We start from the raw sequence: 26,929 nt of genomic DNA, 5'->3' as shown, positions 1-26,929 counted from the left end.
ATAATATACTTTCAAGGTTTTATGCATTTTCCTTCTAATTTCTGGGTGTATATGTTAGTCAATTGGGCTTTATATACATGGGTTTTAAAACAGGCAAAAATTCATCCTTGGAAATTTGCCTAAAAGTGCAGCATCACCTACCCTAACCCAACTCTTATTATCAGTGACAGTATGTGTATCAAAATTATCTCAAATAATTTATTTCAAAATCAGGAAACAAGGCCCCCCACAGCAGCTGGTTGCTACGTGGACGTTTGTGTCAACATGAGCAGAAGTTAGTTTGCATCCAGTAAAAAGTTTTTTTCTTTCTTCTTTATGTAACAATACTTGAGACTTGCATTAAGTTTTGGCTGGCCTGTGAAACGCAGCGCCAGATAACCAAATTCTATAAACTGAGATTCACAGCCTCTGCATTTAGTTTGCCACCACTTAAGCTATGTATCATTGCTATCATATGAGAATGTTTGTTTAGCTCTTCTTGCTGGACTTTGACTAAAGCTTCCTTTTCTTCCAGTCGTCCTTCTAGCTGTGACTTCTGAACTTCCAAGGAAGATGCCTAAAGACATATATTAAGATACTATTCAATCATATTTCTCTAAAATACATATTTGCTATCTAGTAAATTGGGTGAATCCATACATCAGAACAAAGAACAGTTAAGGAAACTTTATTGGTTTGGTATCTAAATGGACAATCCAGAAAATTGACTGGACAGAAAATTGGAATCAAACCAAGTTTTGAGATGAGTTTTTGGAAACCATAGTTCATGCTAATTATATTTTGGGGTAACAACTGCCCTAGAGACTGTTGCACGATGGAAGTAGGAAATAATTTATGAATCATAGTGCAGAGAGAACAGTGTGATGCTTCAGAAAGAGTCTGGTAACAGCTGGTGGTTGCAAGTCCAGGGCAAACAATAAATTGCTGGTCAGAAAAAACACCATACTCAGCGGATTCCACACGAGATGAGGGAAAAGCTGGAGAACACGAGACGTGCCTCATGTGACCAGAATTGGTGACGAAATTGACTGTCAGATGATGCTGACAAGAAGGTGTGCATATTTATCAGTGGATTGCAAACAAGGGTGTACAGTGCCATGAACAGGAAAGAGAGTTCAGAAAGCCGAGGATGCAGTGGACTTGGTAGGAGAGTGACAGAATGTACACCGCAGGGAACACAATTGCAAGACAGAAGGTTTTGGCGATTCATTGGCCAGCGAGTTGAGGAAGATTTAGTAGAATATGTTCAACTAAAGGTTGTATTACTGTCCCTCCCCACTATAAGAATAGTAAGGCCTTATTATTTTTACACTGTGGGTTCAGAATGGGAAACACCATTGCTCCACACAGAAGGCTCAATGATAAACTGCATTTCCCATCAGCCTCAGCCAGCATGGCTAATGGTCAGGGATGATGGGAATGGTAACCCACAACTTCTGGACCACCAGTTTCCCAACACCTCAATCCTTCCATCCTAAATATGACTATGCAGAAGCTCGTCTTACTGAGTTCAACGAGGTTTACTCCCAGGTAAGCAAAAACAGCATTGCAGCCACCACCTACTCCACTTAGACAGAAATATTTATTTGCAACAGTAGTGACTAATTCCCTGATACCATTAGAATTTTTCCAAATATGACAAACTCCAGCAGAAAGCTTACCTTAATGCTCAATTCTTTTCTTGCCTGTTCCGTTTTACTCAATTCCTTTCTAAGGATGTCTACAGTCTCCTCCATATCTGATTTTTCCTTCTGCCTGGCTTTAAGTTTTTCTTCCTGAATCTTTACCTTCTGTTGCAAACCTTTTGAAGAATTTATGAAAGAAAGAAGTTTGGGTTTTTCTTTTTGCCAAATTACAAAACTTCTCTAAAGCGACCACTGACCACTGAAAGTTACACCACAGTGCCATCTACTGAGCAAATGCTAATAGTTTGTGCTCCAGAGTTAAGTGATTGCCTGCCTAAGCAGATATACATCTTTCAGTTGAGACAACTGAGTTCAAAGGGGTAACCTAGAGCTTTCCCCCATTAAAGTATATTTAGCTTTTTTAAAAAAAATGTGTCACCTGTGCTTTTTTAAACAAACACAATTTACTCTGAACACACAATGGAAGCTGCTTCCATCTAACAGGTTACTGTAGCTACAACATGACCACCTTATGACCAGTAAACCAGCACCACAATGGTTACTGCTGTTTCGTAGACCGTGAGCAGGGATGTATTGTTCTCAGGCCAAATGAAGAAAGTGGTTGTGACATCTGTACAAACCTGTGCTTGTGACTGTGCATCAATAAGGTGACTGTGATGATTAATGGGAGTTTCCCAAAGTAAATACCCATGAGCCATTAGAGGCATGCTACACTTGCATATTTGGTGGTCTATTTTGAGAGTTTGAATCTGGGTCTAAATGAGAGAACATGCTGTTCTTCAAACATCAGCAAATCCCAGAGCGAGCAAAGGAAATTGGATAAAGTATCACAGTGCTACAGAGCTGTAATTGCAAACTCCAAAGCAAAAATGATAGGATCACCCAATCTATTGAAATAAGAGGTACGTCTGTGTATTTAAAGATGGTTTGAATGTAGCATAGCTGGAGAAAAACATGTTCCAGGTTTTGTCTATAAAACTAGACTCCTGGTGAAGCTATTATAGAAGTCAGAACTAACTTACTTGATATTTTCCCATCTTTCTCTTGCAAATGTTTGTGCAATTCTTTTCTATGCTCTTCTGTTTCTAGCAACTGACTGACAGTTCTGAAAAATGGAAGGGTACAAACATTAAAGATCTTCCAATGGAAGAAAGGTAAGAAAATCACTCCCCTTATCATTAGTGTCATATTACAGCAACATTTACCTATCATTCAGAGTGATTAGCTAAGAAAGTCAAATGAATTTTTCAACTTTATTCCTGCATTTCATTATTTCCATGTATCTATTGTAAGCCAAATAATATTCCTCCATATTGTCAATTGCAGAAAAGGGACATAAAGCAAAGTACAAGCAAAACAAAACACCCACCACAGACATTTGCAAACAACATACCTAACATCAGAAATTCCCATGTGAAAACAGTGGCGATACTATTTTTTATTTAATTGTACTTACAACATCCCTGTAGATTGATTTTTTAAATATATATCTTACTTAACATTCAAAGACTATGTATTTGAAACTCACACAACATAACCACAGATCTTATCTATTTAACTGAAAACAAGAACAAGGCTTTCTCCTATCCATCACCACCATGAATGTCAACTGGCATTTCCCACCCAAAAACCATTTAAGAAAATGTTAAATGAGTCTAATTCTGAGATACCTATATGAACACATGGTTTCAATTCTCGTTTGTTTGGATAGGAGCCAGGAAATATATATAATTTATCAGATACAGAGATGAAACAATGTGAATTTGCTGCCTTAGAATGGAGAGGTGAAGGTATACCTGATTTTCAGCCATTGCATCCTATTTACGAAACTATTACACAAAATTCCCAAAGTGGGTTTACATTCGAGTGACCCATGTGCATAAGTGAAAATCACATAGAGGGGAAGTACCCTCTAAATGCCCTCTCGGCTGCTTTCTCTCCAAAAAATATCCACAACTGGAATTGAAGCTCTGGGACTGGCTGGAAGACGTGTGAGAAAGCTGCTGCGCTATACTGCATGCAACAGCTATGCCTCCAGTCTCTTCTCCACGCTCACAGGAGGGTCTCCTTGCGAGCCACAAGGACTTTCCAACTGTCTCCAGCCATTTCTGGGTTTGAATTTAATTCTTTAACTTTTTCCCAGTGCCAAGCGTATATGGTAGCACACAAGTGGGGTGTGTGTGTGCCTGTAATGCACTATTCTGATTTCCAGCATAATTGTATCTCTAATGCTGTAGACCCAAACCATCATCAACAGTTTTGTTTGTATGCTAGCTTTCCATGGTGAACCATGCTCAACCATCTCCCTCCCCCCCCTCAGTACTCCATTCCACGCTGTTCAGGAGGGGCCCCCAGAAAGACGAGGAGCAGACGAGGAGCGGACAGGAATGTCCCAGTTTGCAAGTTTCCTTCGGTTCGCAGTACTCAGAAGCTAAATCATTTTATTTTATGCAGTTCTAAAGACAACTGGACTATCTTGCATTGTTGAGTTTGTTGGAAGAACTGTATTAATTTTTATCTATTCGTATATAAATATAGTCAGAAGGAAAATGAAACATTCTTGCCCTTCCACAGTTTTGAAAGCTTTTGTGAATGTGGGAAATGGATGAAGTGTGAAGTTGAAAGTCTTGGTCAGAAGTGTCAAACAACTTCAAGTTGTGCATTTGACACAGATTCAGAATGATCTGCAAAGAATTACACTAGAGATTAAGCTTAATTAAAAAAAAAACCCCAAACCCACAAAAGCCATAAACAATAGTTTCACTTTTACTACGCAACTATATGAACCTGCTTGATTATCATCTTCATGATTGTTCTGTGCATGGAAAGGCAGCACACAAAACCTTTGAAAAACTGCAAACAAATCACAATACACTTCAGAATATTTCCAAGTATGTTAAAAAAAACCCACTTGAAGCAGTTTTGATTAAAAATGAAGGTTTTCATTGAAACATAGCATCCTTTTAACTTAAGGTAAGAACCAAACTTACTTGTCGTTCTGTTGCTTGAGAGATTCATTCTGCCTTTTAATGGTCTCAAGTTGTTTATTCAGTGAATTACACATTAGCTGCAGTTCATTATATTGTTTTTCAATGGTTTCATGCCTAAAAAGAGAAAAATATTATTATTAAACATAATTAATTTGAAGCAGTTTCCCTAAACGTGTTCTGGTAACATGTGCCAACGTTCCTACTTTCAAAATTACTGGACTTGTTCACAGGTGTGTTGACAGGTGTGATGTGGACAGATTTCAAACATTTGAAATCTGTGATCAGGACTTATTTTAGCGGTTACACTAAAAGGCAATTGATGGCCTAGAGAACTACCGTACTGCTAATTTTCCATCTGAAGAGGGCTAATTTTCCATGTGGATATAGCAATAAGGAACCTTGCACAGTAGGAAAAAAATCATAGAATTGTAGTTGAAAGTGTCATCTAGTTCAACCCTCTGCAATGCAAGAATCATAGCTAAAGAACCCCTAACAGATGGCCATCCAACCAACCTCTGATTAAAAGCCTCCAATGAAGGAAAGTTCTTATTAATGTTCAGTCAGAATCTCATTTCTGGCAATTTGAAAGAATTGGCTCAGGTCCCACCCTCTGCAGCAGCAGAATGCAAACTTGCTCTATCCTCCATGTGACAGCCCTTCAGATATTCAAAGATGACTATTATATCACCTCTCAGCTTCTCTTCTCCAGGCTAAACATGCCCAACTCCCTTAACCATTCCTCATAAGGCTTGGTTTCCAGACTCTTGATCATTATGGGCACCCTCTTTTGCACAGGTTTCAGCTTGCCAATGTCCCTTTTAAAGTATGATGCCCAGAAGTGGACAGAGTACTCCAGATAGGGACTGACCAAAGCAGAATAGAGTGGTACTATTACTTCCTTTGATCTGGACACTCTACTTCTGTTGATGCAGTCTAGAATTGTCTTAGGCTTTTTGCTGCTTTATCACACTGTTGACTTGTGTTAAGCCTGTGGTCTGCTAACCCCTACCGTAGATCCTTTATGTGCTGCTGTCAAGCCAGGTGTCCCCTCCCCCATCATTACTTGTGCATCTGATTGTTATTGCTTACATATTCCAAATTCACCACCAAGGACTAGTTTATTTTCTGGTAGCTGTGCCCAAGTGTCAACACAAAAAACTGCTTTTGACAAGTCCTGTTCAGGTGTTCAGCCTGACCAGCCAAGGACAAAGTGTACCGTGTTTCTCACAAAATAAGACATTGTCTTATATTTATTTTTCCTCCAAAAAACACACCACGGCTTATTTTCAGGGGATGTCTTATTTTTTTTGTTAAGTTTTTTTTATTTTTTACCAGTATTAAGCTTTCAGAGAGTTTTGCTGGGTCGGGGCTCGGTGCGGCGCGCGCTGCTGCCCTTGCCGGGTCCCGCTCAGTCGGGACTCGGCTAGGCGCGCGCTGCAGAAGCGCCATGCAGACCTGCTCCCACCACTAACAATACCCCAGTACGTCTTATTTTTGGGGTATGTCTTGCGGTTGTTGCTGCTTTGCTTTACACATTTTTCATGGTAGCTTAACATCTTACTTTTGAAGAAGGTCAATGGAAGATCTTTTCAGTATCTCATGTTCCTCGGCTATTGTCTGTAGCTTCCTATTGTGTTCAAAGAGTTGTTCAATATCACTCTGTGCCCGTTCAGATTCTACTTGCTGTGCTTTCAACAATGACTCAAGTTCTTCATTTTTTCGTTCAGTTTCCTTCAACATTGCAGCAAGTGTTCTAGCCTTTTGGAAAGACAAGGAGAATGTATTTCACTAGTGACTTATGTTTACTGCTCCATTCCATAGCTCACTTAAAGAACACGGTCTGGTCAATGAGAAGTCTACATTCCATCAGTAACTTCCAAAGGGCACCAAGCTATTCTTAAACTGGATAAATGTTAAAATTTTAAGGCTTTAGAAACCTCAAGTATTGTGGACTGCAAAAGGATTGCCGTTATGTAAAAATTTAATACAGTACCAGTATTTATTCCACCCAAGTAAGTGTAGCCTGGTTTTCAAAAACAAGGCATACTGATGTACAACAAGCTTGCACTGGTAGCTATGATCAGACAGCAAATTAATTCTTGTGCAAATGTTTGTTTTACCTACCTCTGACTCAGCTTGAGCTCTCTGGCAACGGTACTGGGCAATAAGTCTATCAGCTTGAGCAAGTGCTAAAGCCTTTGCTTCCAAAAGGTCTTGCAATCTAGTTTCTTTGGACTACAAGAGAAACCAGAAACAAAAGTAAATTGAAATACAGGTATGGACAAAGCAATCTTATGAAAAATTGTGCATATTAAACATGTACTCACTGCTAATGCAGACAGTTTCTGCTCATACACATCCATTATGTCGGACACCCTTACATCAGTGGCTGATTCTTTCACCTGTGGAAAATGTTAATAGCATAAGCTATGACAGAACTTTTCCTACTTGGACAAATGAAAAGCTCAACAAAAGCAACCAAAAATGACTACTATATTGGCAGATAACATTGATTATCATTCCTGTATTAACAAAACAGTAATATAAATTGTTAAAGGATTTATATAGAATCCATATAAATATATTGGTGCTTTATGCTCTGGCTGCAAGAGACAGTCTTGCAATAAGTTGTGCAGGAGATTCAGAGGTGTAACAGAGGTTAAGCCAGGTATAAGCTAACAGACTATTTTTTATAAATTCTGACTGCCTTTCTTCAAATCATTGATCACTTATTTTATGTAATTATTGTATACAGTATGTTATAATTTTCAGTGTGGAAAATTGTGGTGGTTGGGATTGTTATGGCCTTTGGTTAATACAATAAACTTTTGATAGAACAGAATATAAATATACTGACATTTCATTAAACTAATTCTCCATGATCTTAAGCAATTTACACTTCAAACAAAATTATCATGGAATTCAGAGTCACACTATGATGAAGATTTGCTTAGTGCAAGCAATTCAGCTTGCGAAATGGAACAATTCCCCCTCTGCATTGTTCCAGGTGTTCTCCTAATGCCCTACCACCAAGGCCAATTTTGGTGGGGGGTTGTGGGCGGGGGGAGCCCTGTTGCGAAAGTCAAAGTCTTTGTGCAGGGCTTCTGCTGCTGGGACTCATTAGGTGAATACCGCCCACAGTATTTTAGTTTACGTGACATACTGATGGCTGCTACAGAACACACATTCATTTCAAGTGACTCTATCTAGAACGCTTCTGTTCAGAAGTGTCCTGTTACACGTTATGTACTTAATCTACTTGCCAATAGGCTTTATTGAGTTCAGTGGAGCATGGCCTAATCCCTGGTCATTGTGGGTTCAGATCCCATATGGAACCTACTGCTTTGTAACAGTTTGGGCTTCTACTGTCTCTATCATGCCTTTGTGCAAAGCTTTCTATAGAAGCCTGAAAAATCAGATTGGAACAGACTGTTTTGCCTTTTACATATGCCAGGACAAAGCTGCTTTTATTCAAAAGATTATGTATCTTAAAGTCATTAACCTCCAGGCTAGACTGGAGTTTCTGTATCAGGTCCTGAATGTTGAAAGTTGCAACATCGTCATTTGGAGCACCAGCAGCAGAGCATTTCATTGGGTTAACACAGGTAATGGATGCTTGCATGTGGTTCCTTTTAGATGCATGCTCTGCTTCCTGTTGCCTGTAAGAGTTATTGGCCGCAATACTTTCACCAAGCCTATATTAAAAAAAAACATATAAGATTAAATCAGCAGGAAGGAATTGCAAGTAAAATTTAAAGAGCTTTTTTTATGAAGCAGGATCAAGAACTAACAGCAAAAGCCCAAAGTAAACTTTTAACATAAGACAATATTTTAAAAAGATGAAAAATAAGATACTCACTCTATGGCAGGAAAATCTGGCAATGGTGCTGCTTCAAACAGAATTCTAAGTCCTGCCTGCACTTGCTCTCTGTGGTCTGATGTTAAAGCAAAAGCCAAAGGTGTAACCAAACGTTGGTCCTAGACACAAACCACTTGTGAGTGCAGATAAGCAATTATTTTAAGCAGCTAGACAAATATTACACAAGAAGAAAAAACAAGTGATAAACACGTTCACTTTATCTGTTGCATTCTTAATGAAGCATTCTTTCATTCAACCTTTAATGCCTCCTCTGGGATATTTTGATTTGAAGCAGAAGATGTGGAAAGTATCAGATCTGCTCAATTCTATTGGAAGATCTCAAATGCTGTCACTGTACAACTACACTCTGCAACCAGACCTTTGGCTGATTAACACCCCAGACCCTTTAAAATGTTTCTGTGGGAGGGGTTATTGGTTTATGGGATTTTTTTGTCCTTCGTTTTATTATATGTCTTGTGTTTATATCTTGTATTTTTATGTTGTAAACTGCCCTGAGATCTATTAAATAAATAAATAAAAGCATACCCCGTGCTATAGGCAATACTCTTCTAAAAATAAAACTGCACTAAAGTTAAATTGGAACAATTATGTTGAATCAAGTGAAGTGTGAGCAAAACTCCACTTATACAGTGGGGCTTTCCTGGCCCCTCCCCTCTTGCACCCACAAAAGCTCCTAAAGGTTAAGTGATCCTTTAGAACAGGACAGATGAAAGCAGGGAATTGGGAGAGTTTGGAGGTAGAGGCCATTTCTATGCATACAAGGCACCTTTGGATTCAAAACACTGCCATGCCATGTACTTCTTTAAAAGGTGTGACTAAATTGCAATCTGGCTATGATGGAAAAGGTACGTATTTGAAGAATGGCAGCGAGTATGTTGTCTGTGGATACCGTTAGTCACTACCACAGAATGAGCACAATCATGTACACTGTCTATCTTAACAGGCATTTAAATGATCAAGTAAACCTTACCTGAAGAACTTTGTAAAAGTTGACTTCCATGTTAGAAACCAGCTGCTTAAGCTTGCTCATAAGATCCAGTGTTTTTAAGATTGCATCAGCAGCAAGGTTGCTGAAAAAAAGGTGATAATTAAAAGAAAAGTTATTGTACACCATAAATTCCAGCAATGAGTAGCATGTCACATCTACACACTGCAGCCACTTACCCCAAACCTGACATATGATATGGGGCAGATAAGGACATGTCTTCAAAGGAACAATTAGACGCTTTAAGAGCTTCAGATTATTCCTTTGCAAATGGACCTCATTGATCAACAACACTGACAGTGAACCCCACTGTGATTGGCTGCACTGCAGAGTTCTGCCCAGCTGACAAATAAAAAAAGTGATTAGAATTATTAAAACCACATATGAAGCAAGCAAACTTAGCCATATGGTAGAATTGATGTCATCCAATAAAAGGACCCAATTGTTCTGTTATGTTGGAGAGGATGGCAAATTAGGTACATACTAACATATGTGTTGGGAATGTTCACAAATAGAACAATTTTAGAAGGAAGTTTTAAAAAGAGATATCTCAGATTACAGCTCAGACAAACCAAATAAAGCATTACTTTAGATATGGACCAAGTAAGAAGCAAGGAATTAAGAACACATTTATTAACAGCAGCTAAAAGAGTTATAGCCAGAACTTGGGAATCCTTGCAATTAATGAATATTGATTACAGTCATACTTTGGGTTACGGCCGCTTCAGGTTGTGCGTTTTCGGATTGTGCACCGCGCCAAACCCAGGAGTCCCGGAACAGGTTAGTTCCAGGTTTCGGCGCTTGCACATGCACAGAAGCACTAGATTGTGCTTTGCGCATGCGCAGAAGTGCTGAATTGCGACCTGCACGTGCGCAGATGCGGCGCTGTGGGTTGTGAACGTGCCTCCCACATGGATCACATTCGCAACCCGAGCATCCACTGTACTGGTATATTATAGTCAGGCAAACAGCCATAATAATATAATAATTTATTATTTATACCCTGCCCATCTGGCTGGGTTCCCCCAGCCACTCTTGGGCAGCTTCCAACAAAATATTAAAATACAGAAATCCATCAAACATTAAAAGCTTCCCTAAACAGGGCTGCCTTGAGATGCCTTCTGAAGGTCTGGTAATTGTTGTTCTCTTTGACCTCTGGTGGGAGGGCATTCCACAGGGTGGGTGCCACTACCGAGAAGTTCCCTGTAACTTGGCTTCTCGTAGCGAAAGAACCGCCAGAAGGCCATAATGGGCAAGCTGTTGCAAAAATTCATGGTGCCAAAAGGAGAAAGAAAAAAACAAGATTATTTTTATACTGTATTGTATTATTTTATTAAATACTGTAAGCCCGCAGCTTCCATTTATCTTGGGCGCATTCAGCTTTATGTGCTTGGCAAAAAATAAAAAGTGGGTGGGTGTCCAGGAAAAAGGCTTTGGCAACCCCACCTGCCACTGAAACCAATGGGTTTTGACTATATGAGATTTTGGCTTTAGGCATGATTGCTGGAAAGTAATCCCTGTGTAAACTGTGGGTTTATTGTATACAAATCAAACAACTCAGATATAAGAAATACTTGCAACATATTTTGCAATATGGCATAGATAAGCAGGCAGTTCTCATTAGCTCACTCCTAATACTCTGTGTTCTCTAAGTTCATTTCACTGGTTTACTGTTATCACCTCATTATTATGTACTGTAAAATAATGTTTCGTATCTCCCCCACCCCGCCATTTTTTCTTAGTCATGTTTTATGATTTGTGTGTGTACAATTTTGTAACAATAAAATATTTTTTTAAAATAAAACTACTTTTGAGTTTGTTTTTTAAAACTGAAATGCAAAAACAAAACACAAAACAAAAAACCAACCAATGAAGTAACAAACAGATTTTCTTTTGTGAAGAAACTTTGGAACAGCTATTTATATCTTACACTGCTCTTTGCTCTGACACTGGGCCTTTCATTTGCATAGCTTTTGCCCTTGGAGCTTAAATCAAACATTGCATATGTAATAGTCAATCTGCCTTGCATACTGAGATGTCTTCGAGTTCTTTTCTTAATTGAAAGAGGCCTGCTGTGACACAGTATTACTGTGATGATGCTTACAACATTCCCCCACCCCACCCTATTTGCCTGCTTAAAATTATGTATAAATGGAAAACTTGAACACAACACCTTTATTCCTTTCAAATGCATATCCATATAAATAGAAACTTCAGAATATTGTAATTAAAATGAAGGCCTTGAATTTCAAGGATATTTTGCCAGCTGCTGGGGCTCAACCAACCACTGTCAGTGTTAAGCCATTGGGCATGCTCACTTCCCCCTCTCATGCAGCCAGGCCTTCTGCCAGTGTTTACTTTTACTTTCAGTGGATCCTGGCTGGTTGTATTTTATTAAATAAATGGTTTTTAAAAGTCAGCTACATACCTCAGGGTTTGAAACTGGTTTCTTTTCAAGTTTATTTCAGTTTGTTTTAAAACATGGCCTGCTGTTTGCAGGACATGAGCAGTCAAGATTTGCAGAAAGTGAAACTAAATGTTGCAGAACTTGACCGCATGAACCAGGCTTTGCTCAAGCTTGTTGTAGCTTACATGTGGCTTGGTGTTGTAAATGAACAAAATCTGTATGTTCGGGCTATTTTTCCCCTAAAGAAAGATAATGTAAGTGTATCCTTAAGAAGATTGAACCTAAGGGATTGTGTCCAGGGTTTTTTAAACAAAATGTGCTTACCTCAGTTCAGAGTCCGTTACCTTTGCCCCAAAGCCAAAGTCAATCCCACTGCATGTGAAGTGGTATTCAATTAAAGATGTACATTTGTTAGCTGTTAGAGCCTTAGTAACATGCATTTTTAGCGTATCTTCTGCACAAAGCGGTAGGTTCTGTTAAGGATAAATCTGACTAATGAACAAATAATAATTATTTTTTTACAGAAGGAAATATTTAGCAGGAGAAAATTTGTACTTTACTAGGAGTCTCCAAGTAGTGTCCGTAAGGGCTGATGCTATTCCTTAAATTACTTTTCAGCAATTTAGAGACTGGATAAGTGTATGTGTATTAAAAGCCAAACAGAAATTTGCAGCTCTAAGCTAATCTAATTGGTCTTGATTTCTGTCTAAATTCCAGAAAACTCTGATCATATAATCATTATGCACACATGAAATTCTTTGGTACATACTTTTCTGGATGTACATTTTCTATAATAAAAATCCAGTGCATGAAGGGAAAATGTGTAAACACACAGAATACATGCTCAAGAAGTGCAACTGTTTGATTTCTGAACAGTCCCTTCACATATTTAGGCATATGACTCTTCACACTTATGTTTGTCATGACAAATGCTAGCTTTGTGCAGAAAATGCATCTGTTGTGTAAACTATAAAGCAGCCTTTAACAAACACTGTTCAGATATGTACCACCTTTCTAAAGTCCCTTTTAACCATTACATTGTATTCCTGTTACAAAATATAATGCATAGACACCATATTTTATCCTGAACCATTTTAAGACCAATATTTTCTGTAGTTTGCCTGTTTACCCAAAGTCTTGGGTTTAAAGTACAGGTATTATTTAAATCAAATGTATTTCATCTATTTTACAGACTACTGAGTATAGTTTTATGGTAAGCTTATGATCACAACAAAGAACGTAGATCAAGGATATTTCTCAAGATATCAACAGCGCCGATCATTCTTTCACACTTCTTCTTTGCCAACAGGTCTTCTAAGACATGATCCGGCAAATGAATATGGTCAAGAAGAACAGGAAGAAGAAGATCCACAAAGCGTTCAGCTGCAGCACTGCACCCTGTATCAATAACATCCTGTAGTAGAAGAATGACATTCTTGTTGGCACTCAGGTAACCAATAATATATACTACCCTCTCCTCAAATCCAAAGCCACTCAGTCTTCATCTCAAGGTCCATGAAACATACCAAGGTCCATGAAACATACCATTCCCATTATTAGTTTTTTTTCTCACAGAAGATAGATTCTGAAACATATTCCAGTCCAATCTGATGAAACTTAATTACAATACAGTATTTCACAGTGGCAAGTGCACTACTGTTGGTATTTATACTGTAAGCTTAAGAACTTGCAAAAACTATAGGTGGCAGACATTTTATTACAATGTGCATAAGCCTTGTGAAGCAGAGGCTTAAGATCAAGGGAAAAGAAAGGCTGGAGGATCCATGTACATCTTCTCCCTCTTCCTTTAAAAACAATTCTTCTACCTCTGAGCCTTCCATACTGTCCCTTTCCACTCCATGGGGAGAAACATCAGACTTCACTTCCTTCACTGATGCAGAGGAGTCCTAACCTGGCTACTCATAAAATCACCCTGAGCCAAGGTGAGGCAAATATACCTACAGAACACCAGGTGTAAAGACTGCCCCCTCAAACACTAGATAGAGGTAGTTTACCCCAAATTTCCATTCAAGTTGATTTGCAAAAACATGCAAATGGCTAGCAATAACCTAATGAAGTGGCCAAAAGGCAACATGTATATTTTTAAAAAGTTAAATACGAACCTTTTGCGATATTATTTATAAAATATAAGAACTATTTTTGCATTGGCTTCATTTGCTATTTTCATATACAGTTGCCAGTAACAAAACTAGCTAAGGGCTTAACGATACAGTATTACCAAATGACAAGGCTAGAAGTGAAGCAAGTTGTTTCTGGTTGGGATGTGTGTGCCACAGCTATGAGTCTGCAGCAAGTGCCTCATTTTCATATTGAATGGACTGGCTGGCTGAGAAGACATTTGAAGCCAATTGTAAAAGAAGTCGGTACCTCAAATATCTCCCTGAACAGCTCTAACACAAGAGCTGAGCAGTTTTCGGATGCTTCCAGAGGTTGGTTTGACCAATGTACTAAGAGGACAGATGGCTCTGAGGGCTTAGATCGAGTTGCAAGTCTTGTGCTCCCACAGCTTGCCTTATTTGGCTCCAATATTGCCTGACGCAAGATGTGACGGAGTTCCGTTACCGAACAGAAGGAAAGTAGCAACTCCAACACCTAAGCAGAAATGAATATCTTTCAGATTACAGGAATGGAAAGTTTCATCTCACAAATGAACTGCTTGTTTTACCCATGTTACAACTGCAAAGGACCTGCCAAAAATCTGACCTCCTATATACAAGTCTGTATTATACTGGAAACACACCACTGATCCATTCAGCCTGCAAATGCCAAATGTTTACAGTTCTCTCGCTCCTGCCCTCAGGGATACTTTAAAAGGAGATGTCAGAGCCTGAACTTTCTGCATGTAAAGCATGTGGTTTTCCTCAGACCTACGGTCAGTCAGTGCCTGTATAGGGAGATCTTATATAAAAGCATGGTGGAAATAGCATTCACAAAATATGAAGGAACCCAACAGAGCATAAATCTCACAGCCACAGTTCAAACACACACATTTTCCCCACACAAGGATGTAACTTTCTACACAATTTAGAAAAGATCTGCTTATTTCCACATATGATGTGGAAAATATAAGATCTGAGTTAATATCATGTGTGTGTGTGTGTGTGTGTGTGTGTGTGTGTGTGTCGCAATCTATTCTGCAAACTGTTTTATTTGAATACACACACTCATTCATTGTGGTTTACTTGGCTTGTAAGTAAAGTTTAATCTTACTGTAATAGTAAGCACAGCATGATCCATACAAGCCTAGCTGCCCAAAATATGTAGGTATCAACATTAGTGTATTTCACCATATTTCAATGCATTTACTTAAAGTTAAGGATGGATGTAAGAATGCTTAGTATCTGGATTCTGTTAAGGCGTATCACTATAAAGATATTTAGCTGTAAAGTACCTTTGCTGAAGAATCAGAATCCCTTCCATGAAGGAGACCCAATACCTGAGTGACGCAGGAGGTAAAATGTTCATATCTACATTGTTAAAAGGAAAAAAAATGTTGAAATACATTTTGGAGACATTGCTCAACATTCAAAAGAAGGATTTCTTGAGTATTGCTCATAATTCATTTTAGTTTAAATAGTGTAGCTTTAACTATTGAAGAATGTCAATGAGTCACAGTAAGTGGTGCCAGGAAAGACTGGCTACAAGGGCTAATACACCAACTAGAAGAGTAAAAATAGCCCAAACACAGCATATCAATGCTATAAATCAATATTATCAAACAAGTGTTTTTGAGTCTGGGTGTCAATCCCAATGTCTAATTCATAGCACATAAAATAAAGTTCAAATTCTTACATGTTGTTAAGGCAATTCTAATTAAGCAAGACATAGAACCTAATGCAAATATGACGGTCCTATGCACAGATGTCATTTAAGCAATTTTTTCTTGCTCTTCAGCCAAAAAGACTTATATAAGATCAATAAAAACAAGGTATCCCTGCCTACAGGCTTACAAACTGAAAGACGTTATACAAAAGGAAAAAGGGGTGGAGAATGGGGTGGGGGAAGCAAACAAATGCAGACACCACTTCTTAAAATTTCAACGTAAGGACCACTTTGAACAGAAACACTAGGAGAGGTCAAATGGAACTTCTCTCTCAGCAAAACATGCCAGTATGAATACTGAGAACCTATTTGCTTTCCATTCAGGAAACCATACACGTTTCAAATATCTATTCTGAAAATTAGATTCTGCTGCTCTTGTAATACAGCTGGAGATGTGCTGTTGATTACAGCATTATAGGAAAGAAAAGCAGCATAATTTCATTTTCTGTTTATTCCATTATGGTGAAATTTCAGATCTAGCAGGTGATAACAATGTAGGCAAAGCTAAGTACATTCCACATGTGTTGAATGGGCAAGAGTGATATAAAATTATATTCTGGTCTGGTGGAAGGGAAATAAAGATATTTCTTGACACTTCATCCTGGTAATAAAATGGATGCTAACACCAAAAATGTCAGGCAGCTGGATAATCTACAGATCTTTCGCTTTTCTCAGTGGCAGGAGGGAGAAATGACATCTAAGGGCATGATTATTGAAAATGTCCACTCTGCAGGCCTTAAGATACCACAGCTGTTTCACAAACAGAAGGGAATACATCTTCTAAAATGGTGCTGAATGAAACAGCAGCCGTCATAATCTTTTACTGTACTTTGAAATTTAGAAGCACCACAGGTAAAAGTGCTCAAGAGAAAAGTCCAGCCTGCCTCTTGCCTGACATTGGGATGCCTATAATCCCAGTCTTCTCACCATAGACAGATATGCACAAAGGGCTACAGGAAAGACTGTGAAGTAGAAAACTTAGCTTCTGTCACATTTAAAGCCACATGATTACAGAGCTTAGGACAGAAAAATGTTCAAAAACGAACACACAAATTAAGGAACAATAACAGAGAGCCCCCAAAAGAATATTTGTAGGTAGGTTTATTTTGAAGACATACTTGGTAAGATAAACTGCAATCTTGGGATTTTTCAGGAGATCCATTAGAAGATCAACAGAGTACTTTCTTGTTAGTGTTCCATCACCATTCACAAGAATGTTGAATATTAACTGGAAAGTCTGATGAATATTTCTGGAATGGAAAAGCTAAACAAAGAGCCCTGATTTAAAATAATGAACCATCACACACCCAGTTATATCAATGCAAACCTATAAATCTGAAATATGATAGCAATAAATAGAATTCAATTGAATTATAAAAGATATGCATAGTTAGTAGAACAGGCCTGCATTACTTGATTTGCACAGGTTGCTGGTGTAATTCCACATCCTGCCACAAATATTATTATCGGCAAGATTAACATGCCTGAAGTAGAAGCTATTTCTTTAAAAGAAGAAGAAAAGAACACATCCTTACCTTTTCTCCAACTTCTTCATTTAATGTAAGACTTGACAATATTGAAAGTGCGAATACAACCATTGTTAAACTACTGTGGGCCAAGAAACTGATCAGAGTACGATAGAAACTCTTCACATTTGTCTAGTAGAGAAGAAAAAACATTGCTAGAAAAAGTTGCATTTGAGTGTAACCTGTTGCTGCCTAAGTCAATATATTCTATTCCAGACATCCCCAAACTTCAGCCCTCCAGATGTTTTGGACTACAATTCCCATCATCCCTGACCACTGGTCCTCTTAGCTAGGGATCATGGGAGCTGTAGGCCAAAACATCTGGAGGGCCGCAGTTTGGGGATGCCTGTTCTATTCCTTACCATTTCACTAGATTATTAATTAAAAGATTGCTTTCCCATGGAATGTACATGTCATTTCACCAATATCCATTGGAACCAATAATGCATTAATGTTTTATTTTAATGTTACTTTGGAATGATGTTTAGAAACCTTTAGAGTGTGAAAGACAGTAGAGATCCAGGATGGCCAACTCAAGAAAATAAATGTTTACACTTCATCTCTGAAGTTATTTATATGCAAATTTCCACTGAAATCAATGAGATTCATATACATTTGTGAAAGATTGCAAAATGTTAGTGTTCACTGAGAAGTGAAGGGTATTTTTTGAGGATTTGCCCAGTCCTTGGATTTCAGAAATATTAGCATAGCTAAAGGGAGAAAAAATGAGGAAATATGAAATCTATATAAAACACCTTTACCGATGAACTTTGCCAAAATTAGATCTAGTGTTTGTTAAAATAATCAAAAGCTAGACGAGTCATATCCAAAAGTGGTGTGGAAAGTCCTCATTCTCGACTTTTTTCCTGCATTACATTAGTGTAATCATTTTCTCTGGGCTCATTAACATGAGACTATAGTCCTGTAGTTTTGAAGGTACACAGGAAATGTATTTACCATCTCTGCTAAATATGTAAATACAGAAGGAAATTTCCCCAGTTTAACCAAGCCATTTCTTGAAATTCTAATTTCTTCCATGTTCTTTGGAGATAATGGTTGTGCTCATCTGCTATATTAGATCAAGAGAAAGAATCAACTCCCACTTGCTCACTTAAAGTTTCACACACTCAAATGATTATACTTCCCCTGTCTTCAAAAAGATTTCAATAAAGAAAGTTTCTTACCAATGACTTAATATGTGCTTGAATGGATAGATTGTGTCGACACAGATTTGCCATAAGTCCTAGGCATGGTATTGTTAACTCATCTTCTGTAGACTGACTAAAATAAAAGCCCATTATAAAGCAATCTACTTTGTTAACATGTTTATTACAATTCCATACTTCATTTCTTATAAAACTGATTCCTTCAAGTTAATCATTATCCCCTCAGATCAACTTTCACTTTGTTATCCAAATCAGTAGAATGATCCCACATGCAGAACACAAGTAAATCACTGTATTGGAATTGTTGTATGCTTATATCTATCATTTATTAAACTATGTGCTGCTCACTTTATAATTACGCACAGAGTGCAATCCTACAAAAATAAGCTCCACTGAGTTTAACAGGACATACTCCAAGGTTAGTGTGTACAGGATTACAGCATAAGCCGTTCAAAACACATATCAGCCTGCCCACCCACATACAGCTGTTGGTGTCATAATGACTTTAGTGGTAGGACTTAGCACTTCTTGCAGAAGAGAAGCCACTAAGGAGAATGAAAACCCAAGTGTAATTATCTTTATTATTTTTACTGAAAACAAAATTTATATGTCTTATTCCCCTGCCCAAATACATATGCTACTTTTATTTTAGTGCATTTTAGAGACTGACCTGAAGGTGGCCAATTAAACACTCCTCTGAAACTAAACAGGTGTGTTTGAGAAAGAAATGATCCAAATAATTCCTTGTGGACGCCTGGGAACAATAGAAGAGATTGCCAATCTTGCCACCTACCTCTGTAGTGATTATGCAAGTTGGATTAACGGAGCAGTCATTAGAATGGATGGTGGTGAAACTAAACAGGAGTGGGTATGACAAATATCTGCATAGGACTCTCCTTCCTTGGAGGTTTTTGAGCAGAGGTTGGATGGCCATCTGTCATTGATGCTTAAACTGAGATTCCTGCATTGCAGGGGGTTGGACTAGATGACCCTTGGGTCCCTTCCAACTCTTAAGATTCTATGATTTTATGATTCTATGAAACCACCTGGGAAGTGGAGAGGAGGGAAGGGAGTTTAATCTCTCTTTGCTTGCTTATTGCAAGTTCAGATCTACCCACCAACACTACCTCTGTCCCATCTTCCCATCTCCTAACTCAGTCGGTAGAGCATGAGACTTTTAATCTCAGAGTTGTGGATGTGCGCCCCATGTTGGGCAAATGTTTCCTGTGTTCCAGGGGGTTGGACTATATGACCCTCGTGGTCCCTTCCAACTCTACAATTCTATGATTCTATGAATACACCTCTGCTGGAAAATCTTTGGTCGTCCTGTTCTATCATCCTCAGTCTAACAGTCTTCTGTTCCTTAAAATGCACCTGCCCTTTCTCCCTTGCTGCCCCAATGCCTTAACTACCTCCCTGAAAACAGCTCAGCAGGATTTACTCCAAGATGAGCAAGTATACAACTGTAGCCTTACTGAGTAAGATTTAATCCTATGAGGTACTTACATATGATGCATAAGAAATGAAATTAAGTCATCAACATTAGTACTGCTATAGAATACTCTTGCATTGTAGGTCAATTTCTGCAGCAGTTGAATACTCTTGAGGGGGAAAAAAACAAATTATGATACAACTAAAAGATATAACTTTCTAGATATTAGGAAAGTATTTATTTGTATTAGAGCCATTGCATTCCATTTTCAGATTAGGAACTAGACAATATACTATTTCAAAACTATTAAAATCATTTCTCCTTGATGATTAATAGTCTTCTAAAAATTCAGTTTATACAAGTAATCAGTAGGTTAAGGCACAGTTTTTGAGTCCACAGCTCCCTTGACCATCTACATTCATTCTGTGGCACCCCTGTGGGACTCAGGAGCCCAAATATGTCACCCCTTGACTTCAGAGCTGGCAGCCTCTCACCCTTTTTTTTGAATACCCTCGCTTTTGAAGTGTTCCCTTAGCCTCCTCTCCTCTCCCCTCTCCTTGGGAGTCCTCCAGGCAGCCGCTCCTGGTCTCTGAGCTGCCCGCTCCAACCCCAAAGAGAGGTACCTCCTCATGCCACCTGCCAGGGGCCTGGGAAGAGGGTGCCCTCAGCCAAAGTAGATCAACAGAGACTGGCCAAAGGTGAACGTGAGGCCAGCACCTTACCTTGGGAGGCTGCAGTGGCAGCAGCAGGGGCTGCCAGGCCTGCATGCTGGAAAGGCTCCCCTTTGGCACTGGACACTCAGCTCCCAGGCAGGCCTTGCACTCAGCAATCACAAGAAAGGCCAGCACAGAGCCTGCCTGGCCTCCCACTTGTCCGTCCAACTGCAAGGGCTGGTGGACTGGCTGGCCTCTCTCACCCACTTGCTTGCTTATATCTAATAATTTTAAAGCTTTACATTATTTACAAAAAAGAATTCCCACTATATGAACTATTAAGCATTACATTATGTTACCTGTAATAATACTGGATCAAGAGCATTGATAGAACTTCGATGAATCACACCTGCCAGGACACTACACAAATTGTAAGTATTCAGAAGGGCTTCTCTGATCTCATTATCTAAAACTAAAATATAAACAGATACACATAATCACTAGAAGCAACATTTCTAGAACAAAGGCAATTCGAAAGTATTTCAGAAAGTTATTAAAGCAAAATTTCCATCCAACAGCTAATTATATTTTAATAAAGAGTCTTTGAACCTATTTTTTAGATTTTCCTGAAATGTGCTGGGATATAAGGTCCAGTCGTGGATGACTCTGGGGTTGCGGTGCTCATCTCCCTTTACTGGCCGAGGGAGCCGGCGTACAGCTTCCAGGTCATGTGGCCGGCATGACTAAGCCTCTTCTAGCGAACCAGAGCAGCACACGAAAACACTGTTTACCTTCCCGCCGGAGTGGTACCTATTTATCTACTTGCACTTTGACGTGCTTTTGAACTGCTAGGTTGGCAGGAGCAGGGACTGAGCAACAGGAGCTCACTCCGTCGTGGGGATTCGAACCGCCGACCTTCTGAATGGCAAGCCCTAGGCTCTGTGGTTTAACCCACAGTGCCGCCTGTGTCCCTTATTGTGTAAGTATACCAGTACAAAAGTGTGAATAGAATTAATTCAAAACAACTTATAAATACAATGTAAAAATAAAAATAAACAAAACAAAGTAAAATAAAATAAAATAAAAGATCAAACACAGCACAATTCCAAATGTCACCTAAAATTTAAAATGCTTGGTGAAAGAGGAAGGTTTTCAACTAGCACCAAAGCTTGTAATTTCAGTGCCAGCCATGCCACTGTAAGGAGGCCATTCCAAAGTTGTGGCACCATTGAAAAAAGAGCCTTCTCCTTGTGGAACATACTTCTACTAGAGAGGGTACTTGGAGCAGAGCCTCTCCAGAAGATAAGACATGGGGATGCTGGTACGGAAGAAAGCACTCCAGAATGTGGGTTCCAATTCTTACAAGGTTAAGCAACAGCATCTTTAATTGGACTTGGAAGCAGATAAGAAAACAATGTAGATCTTTCAAAATAGGTGAAATATGAACAGCTCTGGTTAAACCTGTCAAAATTCTAGCAGCTGAGTTATGCACTTCCATATACTCTTAAAAGGGCAGCCCCAACGCATTATAGAACTCCAACCAGGCTAATAGAGTGGCGATCAGCATGGCAAAGCTATCTTGTCACAGGTGATGAACCAGCCATAGGTAATAAAAGGCACTCCAGGCAATATCAAGTGACAATGATGGATCAAGGAGTACTCCCACCCTGTGTACCTGCTCCCAATCCAGAGCAAGTGAATACCAATTTCCTAGACTCCAAGTATTACCCATCCACATCCATCTTGTTAGGATTGTTTATTGACCTCATCCAATGCATTACTAAGTTCAGACACTGATTTTGTATTCCTGCTTTTCTTACAATAACTAAGTTGTTGTATTCATGAGCTGTACAAAAGCAATAAATTAATATTTAAAAAATATTTTTTAAAAAAACAACCACCCAAGAAATCTTGGTTATGACGATCAGAACACTCAAACATTACATTTTAGTGTGATGTCTGAGTAAGTTATATACAAAAGTATGCAAGAAATCAGAGCCAATCATAAGTTTTACACTACATTTTATCTGTAATTATGAAGTATCTTGACCGATAAAGCATTAAACAGCTCAGGATATGCGACTCAAATGTATTTAAGGCTTACCCAGTTGAGAGAGCAAGCCTAGGACATTCAGGGTTAACTGGGGGCTTGTATTTGGATCTTCAATGAGTTCCACTAAGCAGCATAGACATTCACTTGGTAAAATCTGGTTCGATGCAAAAAATCTTGTCAGCTTCAATCCCGAGATGACCTGGAAAAATATATTTAATAGGGTAACTACTAACTGAAGCTAAATAGTACGGTAGAACTCTAGTGAATACACAGCAGTATTCCACAAAGCTAAGTAAACTATTCACTTCATTGAAAGTGAGTTCAAAGACATAATATCCTTAACTTTCTCTTGCAAAAATCAATAGAACTTAACAGGGCTTACGGTAATTTAGAGTGGAGCCATTCTTTTCAAAGACCATTCTTTGAAATAAGTACATAATCAAATACATAAACAAAAGCTTACCGGTACTATATGTTATGTGTTTACCATACTTCTAAAAAGACCTCTGAGTAGTAAAAACACACCAGAGCTAGATAACATGTTAACAGCATCTTCCGAAAGTATGACAGTTGAACAAAATGCTTGTGTGTCCTTGTGAATGCACCCTCAGAAGAACACTTCAACCTAGATGCTTACAAAATTGGGGCTTTTGAGGAGTGGCTAAAGGTAGAAGATCTGCAAGAATTCTAACTTGAATACTGTATGCAGACAGAATTGGGGAGCTGGTGGAAATTCGACAGACTTATTAACTACAATTTTCAGACTTGTTCTATGCATTTTAATTAATTAAAAAAACTAACCAAGTGGCTTCCAACTGAAAATAGGCAATATAGGCTCCAGTGCTACAAGAACTGCCAAAGGCCTATGGATAAGCACCTTCTTCCATAGTGGGTCAAGGTTACAATTAAACAAAATGTAGTTCAGATAAATAATGAATATTGATGTTTCCTATTTTAGATTTATCTCCTCCACCTTTCTGAACATCAAGAGAGGTTTGTAAAGCAATATAAAATAAACAAATCAGAAAGCCAAAGCAATCAGAACTAGCACCTAAACAAAATTTCGCGAATCAGTTGATTCTGAATGCCTTTTTTAATACAAGTGTATACAGGCAGCAAACATATTAGACGTGTTTGATGTGTGTGACCATGCAATATATGCAATTTCACTTAAATGTGTGGTGCTTTGGAACGTAACCGCTGTGTAAATTGCCTGTACTGTATAGATTTATTTCAGAATCCAAGGGAGCCTCAGTAGAGATTAAGTTCCATAAGTTTGGTGGTCCTCTCCCCTGTAACCACCTTCCATACCTCTGAAACAGAAAGGACACAGAGCAGTCTCCATAGTCGACCACAGTGTGTGACCAGGTTCAGATTGTGAATCCCACAGATCAGGGCTTTTAACATTTAGGGGGGAATTATGTAAGCTATTCCAAGTCCATGGAATACAGCAAGCTATAAAATAAAGTGCAATAAATAAAAGAAAAAGCCCGTGATGAGATCCTGAGTTAAGGGGTTTCAGAATCATACGCTCTTTATGAGGTACCATTATAGCCCTCATATGTGGGAATTCAGCTTTGCCTGGAGGGACACTGGGACCCCATCCCTGCTTTAACAGCAGTGCCACACAGCATTAAGCTTTCCATTTTTATATGCCTGTCAGCTAAGGAACCAGTAGAAATCAAACGGGGGTGTATTTCCCCTCCCCGCTTCCAATCTCCACCCCTACCTCTCACTTTTTCACATAATGTAGAAAATTGCACTCTAGGTCCCCGCGATCTCCAAATAGGGCTTACTGCCAGGTGAAGTTTGCACAGGTGAAGTTTGCCTAGGCCGCTTTATTTGCAAGGCACTTTTTCGCTGTGCGCATCGGGGTTTGTTTGTGTTGCTGCTGCTGCTGCTATTGTTTTGCTTTCGAGAGAACATTCCTAAAAACAGAAATCCCACAGGAAAGGGGGCATTCCCAGCCGCACAGAAGAAGCGCTTGCGTCAAATCCCGGCCAGGCACCCGCGACCAGCCGAGCCGAGAGACGGTAAGCCGCACACGGAGCAGGTCCGCTCGGCTGCTCTCACCTCCAGACTCCGCTGCAGCAGCGCTGCGTTGGGCGGGGTCCGCGCAGCCCGGTACTGGGAAGCCGCGAGGAGCAGCGACTTCATACAAGCCGGCGCGTCCATAGCGCTGGCGGTCCAGCTGCCGCCGCGGACCTTTTTCCTCGCAGCGCCTCAAACCCCGCCGTCAGAAAATCGTATTTGGCGCCTTGGCCGCCATTTTGACGCGAGGAGGAGTCCCCGGCGCAAGCCGGAAGCCCCGGTGCATGCCGGGAGGTTGGAGAGGAAAGCCGTTGAAGTCCTCTCGTCGAAAGGGCGAAGGGGGAGAGGAATGAGGACAAGAAAAGAATAGAACGAGACACCCCCCGTAGCCTATAAATCGATGCTAGACGGAGTGGGCGGCCGGGGCAGAGTTATATCCGTCCGCGGTGAAAGACGTGCTTCTTTCGCGCCCTGTGGCGAAGCTTCTGCTGCGTAGTACGGTAGCAGCAGCTCTGTGGGAACCAGGGCGAGCGAGAGAGCGAAGCAGTCCTTGCCCCGGTGCATGCTGGGAGGGAAGGGTCACAAGCGGCGCTATTTTTGTCCTGTGGCTGCTCGTGAGGTGCGGCTTTTCTCCTCGCGTGGGAGCTCTCGTGGCGGATGCGCGCTGGTCAGGGGTGGGCGCAGCTGTCCGATAGGAAATAAAAGATAATAGCCGAGGAAGAAACGTGGCTGTACAGACATCGCAACGAGCAGCGGCGAACTGGCCCGTTTCCTATTGTGCGTGCGTGTGTCCTGCCAATTTGGTTTGTGTGTTTGCATCAAGATAGGATGCTGCTCTGTGGCTCTCCTGTACTCTCTTGGGAGGCCCCCAAAAAATTAAAGAAAAAAAAAGCACTGGATGTACATTTCCAAAATTTAAGATAAAAAACAAACAAAACCTACACACAGCAACAGTGTTTTCTGTTGTGTAGCTTCCTTAGGGCCTCATCAAACCTAAATCCAGATCTGTGCTTGTGCAGTAAACACAACAGTGCATTATAATTCGCCATGCATATACCGGTTCAGGTGACTTGCTGCATACAACTGATGAGGTGGACTTAAAGTATAAACTTTGCTGCAAAGTATAAACAAATTGTGGAAAACGAGAGGCATAAAGAGAAACACTTAAATGTACCTCACAAACCCAAAACATCATGCAGAGATGTTCAGGACGGTGCAAGCTCTTAATTTTCCCTGGAGATGACGGGGGGGGTGTTTCATTTTTTGGAAATCCTCTAACGTTACAATAAAAAACTGCATCTGAGTGAATTTGAATGAAATGTTCTGCTAGCAACTGTAAAACTTCCTGCTCACATTTGCTGTCCATCTTCTCTCTCCTGGTCAGTTTTCATGTGTCGAAATTATTCCTGAAGTTGTTGCACAGAACTTTGTTCTGATTTTGCCCTTTCTGATATTTGGTACATTGATTGACAGTACTGTTCTGCAAGGTAGGTTGCTTCTCTTATGGTTGCTTACTATCTTCATATAATCATAAAAAGGAAATCTACAAGGGTCCTCTGGTGTTTGCTAGAGCCTAAGGCTAACTCTTTCGATAGCCCCAAAGAGACAGCTTTGGGCTCCTCTCCCTTGGCCAGTTAATCCACTTTCCATGTCTACTTGTTATTTCAGTTTCTGCATTCTTCTCTTCTTCCAGATACCATTCCCATGGTCTTTAAAATTGTGTAGATGCCCTACATCTGTGGGGTTACTTCCATGGCTACAGGAACTCTTAATTTTGAAATTTTATTGTGCAGATGAAACTATGTATTGTTCTGACATGGTGGCTGTGTGACTTGGTGATTACATACCGTAGCTACTTTAACTCTGTTCCAGCAGGAAGTATCACCTTGGATCAGGGATGGTAAACCTATGACTCTCCCAGTATTGTTGGATTCCAATTCCCATCAGTCCTAGCCAGCATGGCCAACAATCAGAATTTTTTGGGGGGGGGGGTAGTGCAGCAACATCTGAGCTCAATAGATTAACCAGCCTTGCCTGGGATAGTATCACTATAATAGGACTTATCTGGAGCAAATAAGTAGAGGCACCCCAAATAGATAAGAACTGCTATTTCCTGTGGGCAAAGATAACTTTAAAATGATATTGACATGCTAAAACAAACAACCACTATGAAAGTGCTAAATCCTGTGTAAGCTAGGTGCTAACATATTTTCCACCCACTTCTGACATTGTAATGTGTACAAAAGAGTAAATTGAACAAGGTGTTTTGCAGTGAAAAACTATGTGTTGGAAGTAAGCCTGATATACAGTTATGACT

The 26,929-nt window shown here is 39.6% G+C and overlaps 1 protein-coding gene across 1 annotated transcript; it reads right to left on the bottom strand.

The window, feature by feature from the left end:
* CIP2A (cellular inhibitor of PP2A) lies at nucleotides 1-25,166 on the bottom strand. The gene is made up of 21 exons (XM_035116262.2): nucleotides 24,655-25,166; nucleotides 22,633-22,780; nucleotides 20,888-21,000; nucleotides 19,950-20,044; nucleotides 18,462-18,558; nucleotides 17,287-17,409; nucleotides 16,870-17,015; nucleotides 15,321-15,396; nucleotides 14,297-14,521; nucleotides 13,163-13,322; nucleotides 12,233-12,374; nucleotides 9,487-9,586; nucleotides 8,496-8,614; nucleotides 8,139-8,331; nucleotides 6,964-7,038; nucleotides 6,761-6,871; nucleotides 6,198-6,394; nucleotides 4,637-4,750; nucleotides 2,669-2,751; nucleotides 1,662-1,801; nucleotides 1-556 (listed from the first exon to the last, which is right to left on the bottom strand). The coding sequence occupies exons 1-21, from the start codon at nucleotides 24,754-24,756 to the stop codon at nucleotides 386-388; spliced, it is 2,730 nt and encodes a 909-aa protein (XP_034972153.1). The 5' UTR covers nucleotides 24,757-25,166; the 3' UTR covers nucleotides 1-385.
* Between the last annotated feature and the right edge of the window lie 1,763 nt (nucleotides 25,167-26,929).

Source organism: Zootoca vivipara, chromosome 4 (assembly GCF_963506605.1).
Source record: "Zootoca vivipara chromosome 4, rZooViv1.1, whole genome shotgun sequence".
Taxonomy (NCBI): Eukaryota; Metazoa; Chordata; class Lepidosauria; order Squamata; family Lacertidae; genus Zootoca; species Zootoca vivipara.
This window is presented reverse-complemented; position numbering and strand designations above follow the sequence as displayed.